The sequence below is a fragment of the Rhodamnia argentea genome, chromosome 6 (assembly GCF_020921035.1).
Source record: "Rhodamnia argentea isolate NSW1041297 chromosome 6, ASM2092103v1, whole genome shotgun sequence".
NCBI lineage: Eukaryota > Viridiplantae > Streptophyta > Magnoliopsida > Myrtales > Myrtaceae > Rhodamnia > Rhodamnia argentea.
The window spans coordinates 15,807,809-15,827,402 of record NC_063155.1 but is presented as its reverse complement, the minus strand read 5'-3'; the positions used below and the strand labels follow the sequence as shown (position 1 = coordinate 15,827,402).

The 19,594-nt window shown below is 39.0% G+C and overlaps 2 protein-coding genes across 3 annotated transcripts; both read right to left on the bottom strand.

Moving 5' to 3' along the window:
• Positions 1 to 471: 471 nt before the first annotated feature.
• Positions 472 to 6,922, bottom strand: LOC115756173 (shaggy-related protein kinase alpha). Of its 2 annotated transcripts, none has more exons than XM_030695867.2 (13): positions 6,747 to 6,922; positions 5,490 to 5,664; positions 5,244 to 5,336; positions 4,947 to 5,006; positions 4,591 to 4,863; positions 4,271 to 4,345; positions 3,484 to 3,540; positions 3,266 to 3,406; positions 2,386 to 2,436; positions 2,142 to 2,237; positions 1,946 to 2,029; positions 855 to 957; positions 472 to 761 (listed from the first exon to the last, which is right to left on the bottom strand). In XM_030695867.2, the coding sequence occupies exons 2-13, from the start codon at positions 5,613 to 5,615 to the stop codon at positions 679 to 681; spliced, it is 1,242 nt and encodes a 413-aa protein (XP_030551727.1). In that variant the 5' UTR covers positions 5,616 to 5,664; positions 6,747 to 6,922; the 3' UTR covers positions 472 to 678. The 2 variants fall into 2 exon arrangements, with proteins under 2 accessions (XP_030551727.1, XP_048137064.1); XM_048281107.1 differs by lacking the exon at positions 6,747 to 6,922 and adding an exon at positions 5,773 to 5,933.
• A 4,264-nt stretch (positions 6,923 to 11,186) lies between these two features.
• LOC115756171 (putative RNA polymerase II subunit B1 CTD phosphatase RPAP2 homolog) lies at positions 11,187 to 16,112 on the bottom strand. Its single transcript, XM_030695865.2, has 6 exons — positions 15,323 to 16,112; positions 14,349 to 15,029; positions 13,431 to 13,615; positions 13,079 to 13,342; positions 11,912 to 12,070; positions 11,187 to 11,547 (listed from the first exon to the last, which is right to left on the bottom strand). The coding sequence occupies exons 1-6, from the start codon at positions 15,933 to 15,935 to the stop codon at positions 11,443 to 11,445; spliced, it is 2,007 nt and encodes a 668-aa protein (XP_030551725.1). The 5' UTR covers positions 15,936 to 16,112; the 3' UTR covers positions 11,187 to 11,442.
• Between the last annotated feature and the right edge of the window lie 3,482 nt (positions 16,113 to 19,594).

The following is a 19,594-nucleotide window of genomic DNA, read 5'->3' as shown; positions in this document are numbered from 1 at the left end:
TAGCTTAATCAAGTGAGCCAGTGATGGAAGGGATTTGATACTCAATTGCACAAATTAAGAGTTCAAAGATCCAATTGCGTGTTTTGCACGAAACAAACGAACAAATGAGAGACACCATCCATCTATTTTGTGGAGATTCTTAGAGCCAATTAAGTCTGCTGCTTTGATATTCAATCCAATCCAAAACGAGACCAAACCAAGTTTATGAATTTTTTTTTTATTTCGCGAGAAATGAACAATCTCCAATAATATCTTATTAAAATTGATTGCTGCTCCAAAATTAGTGAACAACATAACATTTTATCGTCCATGAAAATATTTAAACATAAATTATTATTAATAATGATAATATTTTGCCGATCCAATCATTTTTAGATTTTTTTTTTCAAATTATTCACTTCTGGTTAAATAAGCGGATTCTTGTTAAAAAGGCGAGTGTAAAATGTAAAATATCAGTAGCACAACAGGTAAATCTCACGCACTCACTGTCATTCAAGATTACAAATAGCCACATAGGTCATGGACTCGCAGCTGATAGTTAAAATAGACACAGGAGGAGATGCATAGAACAGATACATCAAGACAATAAATCATAGTGGCAACGAGGGAACCATCGCGACTAATATTTATAGAAACAACACTAGCTGGTTTTTGTTACATTCTTAACACCATCGAGCATTACAACCCGAGAAAAGGACAATGCTTCCTCGCGTGTTCCGGGACCAATTTCAACAGGACCTCCACCGGGACACCTTTCAATTCTGATTATAAAGAGACAGCAAGGACAAGATCAGTGAACTGTCTTGAATACTTATATAAAAAAACAGCAAAGTGAATGCAGATTGAGTTTGTACCGTGAGCCTTAAAATTGAAAAGTGGCGGCAGGAACCGTCCGTTTGGCAGCCGAGTGTTGGGATCGCGTAGCTCGTTGAAGAAGGGATGCGTCAAAGCATCAAGCTGCAAAATGGATGTAGGCAACCATTGGTTCGAATCTAGTCCAGAGTTTGTATGTGCAAAGTCACGACGACACTCACAAAACTATTAACCACAGTCCAGTCTCTCCTAGCCACTGCCACTACTTTTTACTCACTCGTCAAGCAAATGATATGAACACTAAAAAGGCTGTTCATGCAGTTATATAGCCACAAGTAACAAGATATAGCCCAAGAGAGGAAAAACTAAATCCCAAAGCTATCAAAAAACCAACAAAATGTTACCGCAACTAAAATTCAAAGGGATTTGTTTGTGTGTTTAACAATATGATAATTCGCTATCTCTTGAATGTTGATCTCTCAAAGAATGAACAATATGGCCAAAAGAAACCATGAAGCAAAATAGAAGATATTGCATTACGATTGTAGCTATCAAAGGCCGCATATCTCCTGGTTATTCCAGACAAAAATTGACAGTTGGAAAATACTGTAACAGCCGCAGAAACAGGTTATTTTAAGTAAGTGCCCAAGAATTAAAAAATAAAATAAAATAAGAGAGCAGTGCCTTAACGACAACCCTGCTGATGGATAGTTTCGCTGGAATAGGCCATCATTGGATCATACTTTGATAAATGACGCAATCAGTAGTGACATTGATACACAAGAACATTGGGAAACTCTTGAACTAGCTTGAGGGAAGGAAAACCACATGAGATGCAGAATCGAAGTAATCAAACTCGCAGTCGAGTTTAGGACACGACTTGGAGCTATCATTGCAGCTCCCAGTTTAGGACACAAATGTCCCCGACATTTGTGTCACACAAACAGAAGAAGAAAATGAATCCAGGAACACAAAATCCCACTTCTTATACAATGTTACTCAAGGGGAAGGCCGTAAATCATATATGAAATGAGGTAATCATTTGAATGCAAAAGTAGACGGCACAGGACAACATATAGCAATGCATTAAATTAAAGAGCAGATTCATCAGTAACCAAATAGAAACACTCACAGCTGTGCATCGCAGATTGGGAGAATATTGCAACAATCTTGAAACTAAATCAACAGCTTCAGGAGGCATTCGCTTGTGGAATATCTGATAGGAAAAGGAAAGGAAAATAAGTGACGAGGGAACTAGTCGCTACTCATGACACCCAACACCTATGCATGTGCAAAGAGCATACAACCCGTCTATTCGATCCAAGTACCTTGTGCCACGGGTGCGCTTTTATCTGAGGGAATTTAAACTCTGTGTAATTGGGGTTCATGCATTTAATTTCCTCCCTGGTTGGAGTGCCCAAAATCTGCAAAACAAACCAGTTAATCAGAGATGCATAGAAGGCAGCAAAAATAAATGGACAATGTGTTTAACATGAGAAATTTCTACCATGAAATGAACTAACAGAACCTAAATCCCTAGACTGACTACAACTAACTAAATACAACACTTACTTTGATAATCTCCACCAGCTGGTCAACTCCACTCTCACCAGGAAAGAGAGGCTGAAATAAAAGATTATGTAGTTCAGATTGCAATACATTTGAAAATATGTACCATGCTGAGGCTTATCTGGAGCATGCCATGCGATTGTAGTTCGTTGGGCCTTAACAACCACCATTACTTACATAAGAGCTCTCTTAGGTCAGCAATTCCCCTCTTACATAAGGTGGGTCTGTTCCCCGTTTGCAACATAGTTTGTGTACCGTTTAAGATATTTGATATAATAGGAAGTGTACCTTTTATTCATTTTGTTGATTAATTTACAAAGTTCATGGAAAATACGAATATAACTGAATCTTTGCATTTGATTATGTTTATCATTCGTTTAATTTATGCATAGTAATGTTTTCTTCAAATGTTAAATTTAAGTATTATGCATTTGATGATTGGACATTTACCAATATTAAAAAGAAATCAGAATGTTATAATGTATTTGTTCATATTGAAATTTAAAACTCCTTTAAATACTCTTTAAAAAAAAAAGAATGATCACGAAAACTGAATCTTTACTATATTTTCATAGACATAAGTAATTACATAATTAATGAAATAGCTAAATGATGATATTCATGCTCTCTCTTTAGAAAGTCACTATATAATAGACCAGTATTTCATGCATTCCCTCAATCACAAATATTAAAGTAGGGGTAGATTTTACCGGGTTCTTATTGATAACAAACTCAATTATCAAACCATACGAAAAAATGACCTGTTATGATTTTTAAATAAGTCAAAAACTACAAAAAAGATAATTTTTCCAGCGACAACACGATGGTCCATGCTAGTTGCCATAAAAGCAAGAATCCCAAGTCAAAAAGTCAAGTAGCATACGTGTCCAAGCAGCAGCTCTGCCAGCACACAGCCAGCAGACCAGATGTCAATAGCTGTAGTGTATTCAGTTGCACCAAATATCAGTTCAGGTGCCCTATAATATCTTGAGCAGATGTAGGATATATTTGGCTCCCCTTTTACCTGTCAGTCACCCCAATAAATTTAAGACTCCAAGTCAAAGACATCATTAAACAAACTTAGTAAGTACATTGACCTACCAACACTTTTGCACTTCCAAAATCACATAATTTGACTTGGTGCGTATGAGGATTTACCTGCACAACAAGTAGAAAGATTAGTTATCTTTTACAATGAACATTATATCCTTAGTGAAGCATAATTAAGTAAACTGCAAGAGAACAATCCTCTATCTTTTAAACTAACAGGAATCTTCTATCTTTTAACTTAACGGGTTGTGACGGAGTAATGCAAAACTAGGTCCAGCGTTGGAAAATTATATTATAGTAATCTTACGGGGAATAGAAATACAAGCAATTCTTCATTGCATCAGAAGAAAATGTCATCATAGAAACATTTCAGCAAGGAAACAATACAATAGAGATATTTGGGGAGTACCTGAAACAAAAAGCAAGAAAAATGGATTTCGTATGCAATTTTTAGGTCCATTGTTTTAGGAAATAACTAGAATAATCCATCTTGCAATATTTTTCGTTTTTCATTCATATGCACTATATACAAGTATTTTCCGAAAGAAAACAAGGACATGGCGAGACAAAACAGTATTCTATCTAGAACACACCAGCCAACTGCAATTTCACATGGCTTTTATGCTCAAAGCCTGTTTATAAACCTATTCCTATAAGCATATATGAATGAACACTTAGAAATCCACTTCCATTGCACAAAATGACAAATTTCAACTGCACTCTCTCTACACCAGCAAATTTTCTTCAAATTATATCCCTCAGAGGAGTACAAGTATTCAAAGAGAAGAAAATCAAAGTGCACAATGCAAACAGCTTCTCTTGATAGCTATGAGCTTACCAAGAGATTTTGAGGTTTAATGTCCCGGTGGCAAACTCCTATACATCGATGAATGTAAGACAAGGCTCTGAATATCTGCCAGCAGAAATTTCAAGCGATGTTAATTTAGGAATTGCACAATCAGAAACGAATAATATAACCCCAGTACGCAACACTTTAATACAGGTCATAAAGGAGTGAAATTATAAAATGGAAGGAATGTAGCAATAGCAGAAGAAAGGGGGAAGCTCATTGCAACTCAGAGGCTTGCAAAGGGAAGAAACATACTCCTAGGGATCTATAAAAACAAAAGAACTAAGATAAGAAATTAGGTTTAATACCTGATATGTGTAAAGTTTCACATATATTGTGGGCATCCTTTGGTTTAACTTGTTATAGTGCTTAATGACACGATGAACAGTCTCTGGCACGTACTCAAGTACCAAATTAAGATACAGTTCATCCTTTTCAGTCTCCGAGAAAAAGCAATGCTTCAATGAGACAACATTCGGGTGGTCAAGAAGGCGCATCGTTTGCAACTCCCTATTCTTGTACCTCTTGTCTTGAAGGACCTTCTTTATAGCCACAGTTTCACCAGTCTCCAAGCACTTAGCCTGGATAAAATTGGAAAAGAGGCAATCAGAACTGCTACAACCGATACATGCATTTCACGACACTGTCAAAGAAGAAGACAAACCTGAAAAACAACCCCGAATGACCCCTGTCCAACCACACGCTCAGCCATGTAACTTATCGTCTGAGTTCAGAGAGAAACTAGTTAGCATAAGTAAGAACTAAAGTGATATTACAATATTAAAGAACAGTCTCGTACAGCAACTCAACCACATGCTTCCTCATAAACGACGATTTAAAACAAGTGCATGACGGATGACGATATGACAAAATGCACATTTAGAATCTGTTAGACATCACATTTAGCATGGCATTTGCAGGACAATAGAAAAACAGTAGGTTTTATATTTCAAACACTCACCTGCTTTGGCTGACCATTTCTGCCACCAATAGTTGTCACGATGATGTGACCTGCCTCTGTGCCATTACCATCAACTACAGTAGTTTCCATTTCCTGATTAAAAGTAAGGATGAGCTGCTGAATATTAGAATGTTCATACTCACAGATGCACAAAAAGGAAAAGAATTAATGCTCTAGTTCCCAGAACAAGCATGAAACAACAAGCTGAAAAAACGGAGAAGAGTCTTGAATAGTTCCATTACTTACCTTGTCATCCCTAAGTTTCATTTCATTCATCTCTTCAGGCAACCTATCAACACCGACACTGTGACCACTAGGTTCCCTGATACTATTAGGTGCGATGCCCACTGAAGCCATCAGATGCACAGGCATCAACACCTAAGCTCACAGATTCTCCAAGTTGACAGGGTCAATCATTTACCTGCAAAATCAAATCACACTCAAAGGCAGTACTTGATATACACGAACTGAATACGTAAACAGAATCCTCATCTACAGCCGATTACAGCATGAGAATCAGAAGGCCCACAAGACAAATGTTTCAGTCTCCCATCTCCTAGTAATCTCGACAAACATCTTCATCCACACCCAGTACGTACAGGTAGAGAAAGTACATCGCACGTCCACAAACAGCTGACGACGGCTCTAATCTTAATGCTATGCATATTTCAGGCAAAACATACGTGACTCGAAAGGGCTAAAGACGTCCCATCATTGAAAAGGCAGAACCCACTCTACTGCCTGCTACAAAACCACAATTCAAGTAAACAACAGAAAGATACTCATGATTCTCAGGGACAACAGCACAACATGCAACACCACATCCAGGGACTTCCCCTTCATTTTCTCTGCGTGAGCAGGAGAAATAGATCTTCTAAAGCCATCTATGCCTCTAAATATCCACAACAAAATGCAAATACAAAGATATAAACGGGAAAGTCAAGGCATATGTAAATCTAAAGAGTTCTTGTTTTTTTTTTTTCACACAATTAGGCAGGAAAGGAACATTCCTCAACAATCGAGTTCTGGAAGATAGCAGTGACCCATGGAGAAAATCGAGCAAAAAATTAATGCAGCAAAAAAATACCGATCAAAACCCTATTTCCAAAAAAAGAAAAAACAATCAGACACTACAAAAAGCGAGATCGAGGAATCAGTAAATCTAAGCGTAAAAACAACTTCGCATTTGACGCAAAAAAAAAAAAAAAACGCATAAACAGAAAATCATCTGGGGACAGAGAAGAACAGAAAAACCAATTGCAAAAAAAAAAAAAAAATCCGCAAACGAATCCAGAGCAGCCACGTAGAAATGACCAGAGCAGCCACGTAGATCTCCTAAAAGGGCCGCCGCCGACGCATCCATCGAGAACAAAAACCCCTACCATCTACGAATCCAACCCCCCCTGAAAACCACGGGGAATGAACGGAGCCAAAAGATCACCGCGTACGACTGACAACAAGAAACCGACACCATCCGGCGAATCTGGACCGAGAAAAACCTACCGATCGCACGAGGAATCCCGTGCCGGCGACGAATCGATCTCTCGACGGCGCGTCGACGGAGCAGCCGGAGGTCGCCCGATGCGTAGAGAGAGAAAGAGGAGAGAGAAAGAGGAGAGAGAGGGGAACGGGTGGTGGTGGTGGTGATGACAGTGCCTTTCTTTTCAGGCGCTCGTTGTCTCTATCAGGTTTGGTTTATTGGTCTTTTTCCTCATTTTCTTTTTTCATTTTTATTTTTCTGCTCCTTTTTATAATAATAATAATAATTTTTTTTTTGGAGGGGTGTGTGGCGTGCTATGATGCGCTGGTGACGGTCAAAGAAAAGATAGAGGGAAGCCTCCCGCTCCCAAAATCAATCATTAATTAATAATTGGAATTTTCATTTAAAGAAAAAGCTAATAATCGTAATCATACTACATGAGTATGAATATAATATGGACATGCATAATTGAGATCCGGTTCGTGATCGAATATGTCCATGCTCGAGATCCGCCCGATCGGGAATCGACGGAAGATCGGGATCGCCAGAAATTTTTAGATTCTTCCAACACACACGGTATCTTTATCCATCCCGATCAATTTAACGAGTTACAACTGCCGTAGATGTCCTTACGTTCTTCAAATACGAGAGATGATCTACATGAAACTTTTTTTTTTTTACGTCAATCGGCTCGGAGGCCTCCCTCTCTTTTTTTTTTTTTTTTCTATTAACCACGTGGATGATAATTCTTTCCGTCCTTATCTGCTCATGGTTATAAGATGTGGCAAATTTGCTCATATCTCATATGATAATGACGCCTACAATGTAAAGGATTGATTTGGAACGAATGTACCTACTTTGATAATTTCGGTTACAGAAAAGAAGAAGAGGAAAGTACCATAAAATTTTTTATACGATGCTCATTACGGCACAATTATTATTAAAACCTCCGAACTTGTACCGGTATGATAAAAATACCCTCTGTCTCGACGTCACAACGGAAATAGTTTTAATTTTTTTTTTATAGTATTAACCCGGCATTTACCACACATGTATTTTAAACTTTAGTTATTATAAAAAAAATTAGAACAACTTTAGTAAAAAAAAAAAAATTGGCATGGGGCTTTTAAAAGAAATGGGAAAAGGAAAATATTTCTGGTAAGAGTTCCTTTGGCTTTCCGCTTTTGACCGTTCAAACTTACTTTATTTGTTTCTTTTTAGTTCAAGAAAATAGTGGAGCAGGAGCCAATGAGGGAGCGACACGTGGAATGAAAAGAGTGGAGATAATTGATTATTGGTTTTTTTTTTCTTTTAAGGTTTTACCTTTTAAAGTCCTCATCGGTAGATGCTTATCTCTTTGAATTATGGGCGAAATGGCTCATTCATCGAAAAGTCCAGATTATCAATTATCTTCTGCTGAAATTCGACTGGGGCAAGTTACCGTTGGTAAATCCTGATTTTGATGTTTTGTTATTAAACCTTTTTTCCCTTTGCTCAGGCGAGGCGGGCCCTCGCTAGATCTAGGCGAGGATAGCCTAATATTGAATTTCCATGACAAGCGTGACATTTTTCAAATCAGGCCATCCAAATGAAAATGGACGGTCCGATTTAAGCCATGTTTAGTATTCAAAGTTTTTCAAACCCCAAAAAAAATTCTAGCCCACATTTTTTCCCTCACTTTCAACACATGACATGACTCAAATCAAGTTGTTCATTTTCATTTGGACGGCCCGATTTGAGTAATGTCACGCATGTCACGGAAATCACAATATTAGGCGATCCAAATTCGGGTCGCCAGCAGCCGACGACCCTTGTGGGCCAAAATAAAGGAAAAGAAAAAGAAATGGAAAAAAGAAATAAACAAATGAAATAACGAAAATACCATTGATTATGCCGTTATTTTAAATAAAAAGGGCATTTCGGACCCTTATTTTAAAAAAAAAACATCTACTTCAAATGTCTATTTAAAATACTTATATACAATTGGCTTTTTTGTGTCGAGTGCATTTGATGCTACGAAAATTAACGAGACCAGTGTCTTTGTTTTTTTCTAACAAAATATCGAAACAAGAAATGTTGCGAAATATAGTAATTTCTGGTGGTATGTAATTATATTATATCCATGAAACTAACCATTGTTTTGACTGCGCTAATTATAATGTGCAAAGGGGTCTTATTCGATAAATATATTGCTCAAAAGTCCGATGGGAAAACAATTTTTTTTGCATCCTCGACGTACTGATCTTTGCCAAAATGGGAATAAACAAGTGTATTTTTTCATATAAATTTTTTTGTAAGTTGGTAAATTTGACTTTTGGTTTTTACCAATGAAAAGTGTCTAATGTGATTATCCTAATTAATCATGTTACAAGCTGTACGATTTGGAAAATACCGACATGAACGGAAAAAAAAAAGGATGGTCCAATGACGCCCGGTAAGCTCACGAAAACAAGTAAATTTTACGCGGGAAAAAATTGAGGAGAACATGCAAATAACATCCTTACGAGTAGACGTGACCGGTTCCACGGAACCGGCGGTTCCACGGAACCGGCGGTTCCAGTTCCTAAAAAAGGTGGAACCGCCGGTTCCTAGGCTCAATAGCTCTTTTCTCCCAAGCTTCCTCCTTTTGTTTTTTATAAAAGCCGGGTTGGAACCAGCTCGGAACCGGCGGTTTTGGGTCGGTTCCGAAAATTTAGAAATCGGAACCGTGGGCCCGGTCAACGGGCCAATTCCGGGCCGCTCAACGGGCCCACGGTTCCATATGGCCATGTCTACTTACGAGTTCGTCGCTATGCATGCTCTAAATGATTGTTCCGATGTATCATGAAATTCTTCGAAAATGCATGTTATGACAATAAATCTGTAATTTTGTTTAAAGCTGAGTAGTTTTTTTAAAATTCCGACCCAAAAAAAAAGTAGTTTTTTTAAAGTTGACAAAATGCTTATCAAGAAATAGCCAACACATTCCACCAAAAAAAAAAAAAAAATAGTCAACACGCAATTCTAGGGATTATATAGACTGAATAGTCAAGTTTTCGCATGAATGATTCGTCTCATATTTGGTTATATTGTGATTTTTACTTAAAATGTCGGAAGACACAATCACCGAGACATTTTCATTTACATGTTACGGTACGCTGAACAAGCGTTGCAATGAAAAATGGACCCAATCATAACGTTGCGATGGGGCGGGCCATGAAGGGTCGGATACGCGACCACATCTCATGTCTTGCCGGTCAAAAAATACATTTCTATTATGGGAGTTAGGACACGAATTCTTTTTCGGCTACGCTTCCTAGCTATCATTAAAATCGCAACTGCTTCTAACCACTACCTAACCAAAGCTCTATTCCATCACAAGCTCACAGCTTATGGACCACCTAATTTGGTACCCCTCTTCACATGCGACATCTCCTTTTTCTCCTTTCTCCAATTTCATGGATAAAATACAAACATTATTTCGTCACTAAGTTCATGATAAGAATATCCAATTGGCATCACAAGTCAGATAAAAATGCAAGACAAAATTCGGCCTGAGCGGCCTGAATACGGGGCAAATTCTTATATAGACTCGGGTTCATGGACCAAGTGTAATCACAAATGTTGCATTTTGTGAGACCCGGGGGATACATAAAACTCCCGGCGATCGATGGCTATAATCGATCCGAATTATTTAGACCCTGGTCTAGATGAGATTGTAATTGCAAAGCGGTTTCGCACTAATTGATGTGAAAGTTGGGGCATCTATTGGGTGTCTTCACCCACCAAGAATAGAAAACAAAAGAAAGGCAAACAGTATCTTCTTGCGGTGGACTAAAATAATTGCTGACCACATGGGAATATCTCGTGATCCCTTCATAGCGGCAAGAGGACCAGGAAATAATTGCAGCATAGAAAGAAGAAGAGCTTTGCCCTGTTGCTCGGTCAGACGAGGGCCTCCCATTTGTCCAGAAACCCATCAAACGCCGGAAACAGTTAGGACAAAAGAGATGATTGCCAGAGGCAAACATCCAAATGGAGACCTCAGACCCCTGTAAAATGTCACATGATCATTGTTCTGTTTGAATCTTGAAAATAGGGAAGACAGAAGGTTTTTGGACGTTAGTTCCTGGAAACGCGTGAAAACACCAGGACCCCCCAACCCAAGTTCCAAATTAAGCCTGCTTTGAAGAGTTACTCAAATCTGTTCAACCTGCATTTGGCTGTAGGATCTTATGACCACAACCAGGGAAAAGAACGACAGACATCAAATCCTACCCGTTTCTCTGGAGCAGTCAATGGGTTCGGATATTAGCTGTGATCTCGAAGGATCTTGACAGTTAACGGAATAAAAGCAAATCAGAGTAATGAAAAAGGGTGGGGACTGTGGAGGCTCGGCACATGCGGAGGAGGGGAAGAGAGAGTCGCCATTGACGCCTGCAATCCCACCCATATGATCCGATGACAAAGTGCAGCAAAAATGGTTTAGAAGAAAATAATCCAGTTGCTTGCAGAATCAGTAGAAGGTTAAATGCATGTACAAGTTTTCAAAGAATGCAATTTAGCCACTCCCAAGTCCAATATCCACAAGTACCTTCTAAGTTCCTACAAAAGTTACTCGAGTCTTCGGTTTTCATACTTCCGCATCCGAGTTTAACTGCTTTCAGCATAAGTAAGATCTCGTTCCACAAGACAGAATAAGGTTGTGCATCAAAATTGCAGTTGACCAGTTCTGCACCACTAAGCTCCACACTGTGCCGAGAACTGAGGTGCTCTGCCCAGAGGTATTAAAAGATCCTTCATGATCTCGTACTCTTCCACGCTCATTCGGGCGCCCTGCAGCACCTGTTTCACAAGATACAAGGTTAAACCGTCCATGTTTTAAGGACAATCCCTAGTTCAAAATCTAAATGGCAGTATAAAAAAGGGAACATTCAGGAACCTATCAGTGTCTTTTCCCCATCCCACCGAAGAAGTTGTCCTACCTTACTTCTCCAGGGTATTTAAGTAATATGACAAAGGAGGCTAAATCTGGTTTGTAAGGACTAGAGAAATACAGTTGCAAGGGACTAGAGAAATACAGTGAAGAGAACACGTGCATCGTAGTCGCCCCTTAGAACAGCCATTACAGGAATAACTCTATATATGTGGGTATATATAAGGAAGATTTCACCAGGCTTACTAGATGGAACCATGATGTCTAACTCACCTTCTGCAGCGAGGGATGCCTATTGGTCATGTGTGCAGTCAGCACAGGAACTCGACAAACGGAGAGAGCATCAATAAAGAGAAGAACAATCACTTGCCACTGCTTTGTACGCAATGCAGGAATAGAATCCATAAATGACATTGTATCCAACAAACGACCCTGTTTGATCAACCAAAATCAACTCTTCATGAAAAAAAGATCTGCATGATCAGCACTCAAATAAAATAGACTTCTTAGATTGCTGAGAAAGCAAATCTAAACTTAGATAGCTAAACAACAAAATTCAAAAAGAAATTCCCCAGGCTCTTTGACAAAGATCAGCAACCCACAATTTCTCTCATTTCTAAACCAATTTTGTTCTCTATATAGATAAAAATATAACAAAGGTCGAATATAAAGTCTTCATTCTTCAAACAGGCTGCAAAGTTGGAAAGATGTAACCATTTTCGCTGTCGTCACTTGTCAAATTAATCTTCGCCAGCATTTTTATCTCTCATAAGGACTTTTCCTGATAATAATTTGTCATGCGTAAAACCCAATGAAAAATACTGCACAACTACAGGGACTCGTTGCAAAGAAGTCGGTAACTGGCAATATCTATCTGAAGATTTGAATCACTTTTTACTTTTAGGTAACTATCATTTTGTGTTATGGTCAGAAGATTCAAATATATGCACTCATGCATAGCCAATGCAAAATTCGGATAATTTTTACAAGAACTGCCAATCATACAGCTTAACTAGTGCTATCTAGACTAAAGATGTAATCAAACAGTAAATTTCTGTTTGCATTTTCAACACTGGGGCATCTAGCACTCAATTTCTAGCTCTAAAGTTCTCAGTTCAAAATTTTCAGCTCTATCCAAGCAGGCCTTATTGACAAGATTTGATCAAACTCCAAGACAGTAAAAAGATAACTTTATGCCTAATCAGACAGCAGATTTTTTTTTTTTTTATTTGGGGGGGGAGGGAATGACACAACAGAATTGATGATACTGAAAATGACACATAAACAATGAGAAACACGGAGAGAGTACAAGGGGTCCGCAAATGCCACAATCTATTCATATTTCCAAGTGATTAATCAGCTTTTTTGTATCAACAGTCACCATAAGAAACACGACGACTCAGAAAAAGAGAGAGGTGAAGACAGATTCATATATTATACCAATCCTTGCTCGAGGGTGGATACTGGCGTTGGCAGCCTGAGATCAGAAACCACTCCAGGTAAAGCTCGAGAAAGACAACCAGCGAGAGTTTGCTTAATTTCAGTAGAGCGGCCATCAGGCAGTATAATCTTTAGTGGGTACTCTCTGCCATTAACTGACATGTATTCTTCATGAAAGCTTTCATCTTTGCCATATATATAAGCCAAAGTAGATGATGTTATCCATGCAAAAAGGGCACCCCACATGGTTGCGAAAGGAGACAACTGAAACATTTCAAAAACACTTTAAAGTGAGTGACGACACTAACAAGGTAACTGGAAATTGTAGACAAGTTAAATTTAAAACACTTACAGTCAAACTAAATCCATCTGGCGGGGCATCATAATATGAGTCATCAGCATCAAATAAATCAGCGGTCGGAATCCCAGGTTTCTTTGGCCACTTTACGGAGACTGGGTCTACTTCCAGTGGATCAGTGTCCTCGATAGGTTCTTTTCCATCCACATCATGTGGATGTGGCAATAAAATCAATCCAGCTTCAAACACCAAATGGAGAATGGGTCATCAGGAAAAAGAAAACATACCAGAACAATCTCAGTCACACAAAACCCTAAGGGCGAGCAGGCTAAACCGAAACCTAATACAACTAATCCCTGCAATCTCAAACTCCCAAACCAAAGAATATAAGCCCAATGTCCCTTATTACACCAAGCAACTCAACAAGCAATCAACGCCCAAGACAACATGGAGCCATATTTTGCTCATACCTAACCAGAAAACAGATCTTCATAACCAGCAACTTCTCAACATCATACTACTGAGGAGGTACAAATGGTTTAATTCCCCAGTTGTGGTTGAGTTGCATGCCCTCTCTGAGCAGGATAAACTTCCTTTCTTCCAACAATGCAGACATCTTAACCCTTACAGCAAACAAACCATGATGAAGAACTCTGCCAGCATATGGCTGCATTCCAGCAAATTTTAATAAATTCACAGCAAAGGACTTTTCCATCAAGTGATACAATGCCCAATTTAATTCCTGATCCCAACCAGCCACAGGTCTTCAATCATTCCTTAATAAAAGCAGTATAGTCCATAGATTTATTGAGAAAGAACAACCAAAGATAGATGCTACCTTGATTCAGATTTATTTTTGCATAAAACATGAGCAGTCAAACATCTTCCATTTTTAGTTATACCAACGTTTGCAGTATGATCATGCCAAATAATATTAAAATGGATCTTCCATACAGGAGAGAAGACACCAACCAGAATCAAAGACATCAGATTCTCCAGATGCAGCAGCCTCAGCAGCCCGACTCAAGGCCATTGCACAGGCTTCAGCTGATGAAAAGCGCAGCAGATTTTCATCATCTTGCACAGTTTCAATGCCAGATGTTGGAAGAGGTTCCTTTTTGTCCACCATTTCTCTAGTCTCGCAAAGATTTCCCCCATCGGTTGCACTAGCTTTCTCATCAGCCCATGTAACAGAACGATTAACTTTCTTTGCGCCTGTAGACTTAAGCGAGGGCTTCAGCTTGGTTTCTGTTGATCTTCCATCTGATATACCATCATTAACTGCTCCTTCTGCTCCTGTAACACGACTTAGGGATCCACTTTGACAAACTTCTGAAGGGGAAGGAACTTTTTGAGAACCGTATTCATCTTCTGTGATGTCGTAGCTCTTCCCTTTCAATTCACTTTGGCTTATCTTGGAAGTTCTCGGCTTTGCAGATGAAGTCTCAATTACAGTACGACAACTCTGTGTATCATTGCCATGTACTTTTTCCCCTTTTGATTCTTTCATTGTTGCGGCAGAAACTTCCTCCACTGAATTCACAGGCAACTTTGAAATGCTATATTCATCTTGAGTGATTATAGTACTTGTGAAGTCCATGTCATTAATTATTAGCTCTTTTTTACTTGGCTTAGAGTTTCTGGATTTGGACCCTGCACAAGCAAATAAAGGACACTTTTAAAGCATGAAGAGGGTCCAACCAAGACTGCGAAATCCGCTTGCCACAGCCACTATAATTAACTGCTCTAGAGAAGCCAAACTACTAGTGCTCCAATGATGCAGAATTGGACGGACTCAAAAACCTCAACCCTTCTCTCTTGCCATTTCATCTAGCAAACACACACACAAAATTGAGACCTCTCATCAACACTCGACAATTAACAGTGCTATAATATGCCATATCCAGTCAATCATCGACAAACCAAGGCATCACCAAACAGTTTACCTTGTCTACTTTCCTTCTTTGCACGCGAAGACGCTGCGGCGGCCATATCATCTCTTCTCCGAGGAACATAACCTTCAATCGCATCCGTAGGACCAATCCACTCTTCCAAGTTCACTTCCCCCGCCTTATTCTCTTCATTCTCTTGTATCTTCAACTCAGACATCCCCAATTCCCCGACTTTATCCGCCCTCTCCTCCCCCTCGGATGCCAAACCCTTATCCCCAAATACCCTCAAAACCTCCTCCATCTTCAGCACGTCCAAAACCGCACACCTCTCCGGTTGCAAGCTCCCCGCGAAAGCCCGGCTATTGACGACGCAGCCCGACGAACAATACATGTAAGTCTCGTGCAAATCATACACCTTGTGCTCCTTCAGCGAAATCCTGTACCGCCCCTTCCGCGGGCGGTCCGCGGGCAAGGGGTTCGCGCAAAGTGGGTAGCCGCAGAGGTTGGCGATCGACCTCTCGACGGCCACGTCCTCGTAGTCGCGGCACGACACGATCGAACCGGCCGCGAGGAGCTGGGCCTCGCTGTCGATGCCCTCGAAGAGGAAGTGCTGCAGCTTGTAGACCGCGTCTTGGACGGACGCGGGTTGCTCCTGGAGTTCCACCATCTCCTTTTTCGGGGGGGTGGGACGCAGTTTCGATTCGGAGATCAGATTTGCGGCGAGCCGCGCGAACGATTCGAGCGGCTCGCGAGGCAAGAGCAGGATGAAGACGATGAAGGGAGAGGGGAGAGAGGGGGGTTTCTCAGTCGCGAAGAACTCGAGAGCTGAGGCGGTTGAAAGGGCGATTCGGCGGCTTCGAGGTTTTCAATGGAGATATTTTGGCGTTTTTAAGGGCAAAAGGACACATAACTGTCAAAATTTGTGTGCTTGTGTCAATTTTTTTTTTTTTTTAATAACTTAAGGTGCACGCATAATCATCTCTATTTTTCTTTTAAATCTATTTTTAATTTAGAATAGAAATTCGTTTGATAACGTAATTTTATTGCTCACTTCCTCACTTGCGTCCCTCTTGCTGTTGGCCGATTGCCATCCGCCTTTCGCCGATCTCCATACACCATCCACCCATCGCCCGCCTATATGAGGCCCGATGGTTGGTAATTGTAGAAATTTCATGTTGTTAACAAATAAATTTCTATTTTGGGAACAGAAATTTTGTGTTGTTTTCAAACACCTTTGTCTACTCAGGATAGAAAATTCTATTTCTGTCTAGAAATTATTGCCAAAAATAGAATGGTTATCATTCATGCCCTTTAAGTATAAACTTTTTTTAAAAACGATCACTTAAGTGTCAATTCCAATCTACTTGACTAAAAATTTCGACATGACATTTTTTAATCAATATCTAAAGCCAACGTAGCTCACTCGAAGATCCATTTACCAATAAAAAAGCTAAAAGTTCAAAAAAATTAGAAAATAAAAAATACACAACTTAATTAGATTAAAATAAACTAAAAAATAAAAAAGAAGAAAGATGCATTTCGGGCGAAGAGGGCGAATGATACCTCACGGGTGTAGTAGAGCCCAAGCCCGGGGTCGATAACCTTATCGAGGGCCTGGCCCTCCCCGGATCGGGCGAGGGTTACTAGCCCATGTTGCTCGCAACGCATTTTTTAAAATTTTAAAATTTTCAGCTTATTTTAATATGTATTTAATATTTTCTAATTTTTAGATTATTTTTAAATTTAATTTTCTTAATTTTTAGTTTAATTTTAAACTGATTTTTTTATTTTTTAACTTATTTTTAAGTTTAGCTTTTTTTTATTATAAAAAATTAGCTTATTTTTTTTTTATAAAAAATTAGGTTATTTTTAAGTTCATAAGTCTACTAAAATTTTTAAAACATTTGCCATGTCAGATTAAATATTTAATTAAAAATGCCACATAATCAATTAAGCGGAAATTTATATGATTTGACACTTAAGTGAATCGACGAAAAATTTTGCCACTTTTGATGTTATTTAGCCCTTTTTAACCGATGGGTTTTTTTTACCAAAAAAAAAAAAAAGAGGTGGGGGGTTTTACTTTTATATTAGATTAGATGATCTACAAAATGATATAATAAGGAAAATTTGTGGGATAATTATATAAATGATCCTTGAACTTTTATCCAATGTGTAATACTATTCCTAAACTTTTAATTCGTTCAATATAATTTTTAAACTTTATATTAATGTGTAATGTTAAGAGGGTGAGTAGTTTCACATTCCTTTCATGTGCCCATCAAAATCGGTTCCCCAATTTTTGTAACTTGAAATGTATCCTACATACATGAAAGTTGGAACCTACTATGTCACAGGTTCCAAAATCAACCCAGGTTCCATCTGTGTTCTTTCTTGAACAATTGTAGTAATTAGCGCTTCTAATGACCACCATTTCTTATTACAATTCATTGAGCACAATCACATTTGGGTATAAGAATAATACGAAATATTAACAAAGTAAAAGTCTTTGTTATAGATATGGCCAAAAAAGAAAGCATGTGCTAATGATTTTAGATTATACACTCATTAATGGACGCCATAGAATACTACGGGATTATGCAAGGTGTTGAACTAGAAAAAAAAACTAAGGCAAATTCCAAGTTCAACCACTTGGAGCTTACCCGTCGGAATTAGTTTTCTAATTTTTAGAATTTGGAAGTTGACCTTCATACCGTGCAACTTGAAATCAAATTGCTTCCCACCGATGCGGTTATCTAGTTCCCGATTCTACCTTAAAACCATTCTCACCCTTATAATATTATCTCCGAACTTTCAATATATTTAATGTGATCTCTAAAATTTAGATAATATTCAATCTAGTTCCTCAACTTTTTAGTATCGAGTGATTAGTGCTGAAACTTATAAAATGCGTTGCACCGGAGATTGATCTTCCTAGACAATCCGATACGTTGTAATTGTAATGATAGAAGCTCATTGAAGTCATTTAAATAGATGGCTTTAAAATCGTGTGGCACATGTTTTTTTTTTTTTTTTGGGGTCACGTGGCACATGTTTATTAGCGAAGAATGTTGTCAAGTACATTAATTTTCCAAAATTTGAGAGATTTGGTCAAAGTGACCGCCGAACTCGGAAGGAGGCCGTGATGGGGGACGAACGCCACGCGTGATTCCGGTGATTGGCGAATCGAGAATCGGGACGACACGAGCACCGGATGGGACACGCAACGAGCGCGAACGGAGAAGAGGAAGGAATTGTAGCTCACCCGAACCGATCGAGCGGAGGGAGAGAAGGAGGAGAGAGATGGAGGTGGACCGGAGGTGTGGGTTGTGGGTGGGAGGTGCGACCGAGTAAAAGTCCGCCACCTCCACAACGAGTTCAATGTGGTTGAATCGTCGGCGTCTCCCTCACAAAATCATCGAAATGTAAAAACAAATGAAATATTAAAAAAAAAAATGTGATGTAATTTATGGGGATTTCTTTTTTATTGGAAAAGAATAATTTGGCGGATCTTTTCTCTCTCTCTCTCTTTTTTTTTTTTTTGCTCGTGGAAATTATTGTTTCTTCCGCTTGTCAGAATATGGCGGTGTAAGAAGAAGAAGAAGAGTTTGTACGGCAGTCTCACCATCACCACACCGCGCCAAACGAGAGGACTTAACGGGCGTACTTACCGTTTGCTTTCGGACTTTTGGAAGAAGCTTGTTGGGCTTGCTCGACAAGGAGTAGATATTCTTGCGAAGGAGTTGATCTAGCAAAAGTAGGCAAAAATTGGCTGAAATATATATCTTTCGGGGATTAATTGTCAGTTCATTGGTTTATGTCAATTATACACGGGTTTGATATTTTCAAGTTTGTGCTCAACTCGATTAAATTGGTCAAGCTATTCGACCTTCACACATACTAAGAGAAAGATTAAGCCAAAATTCAATAATAGGGGAGTTGAATTCGCGTAACTTACATGGGTCATGAGTATTAGGGGTGTCAAAATTGAACTAAAAACTGAACCAAAATCTGAAATGAACTGAACCGAATTGAAATTTTGTGCATTTTCAGTTTGGTTCGGTTAATAATAAAAAAAAATGGATAATTTAATAGATCGGTTCGGTGCAGATCAATTCGGTTCGGATCACAGTTTTCTCTATCCTCTCTTATTGTTCACTCCTCTATGCTCTCTATCACTCCCCCTGTTTTTGCTTTATTCTCTCTTCCTCTGTCTCTGCGCGCTCTCTCTCTCTTCCCTCCTTTTTCTGCTTTATTCTCTCTCTTCTTCTATCTTCGTGCACTCTCCCCCCCCCTTTCTACTTTATTCTCTCTCCTCTTCTTCTC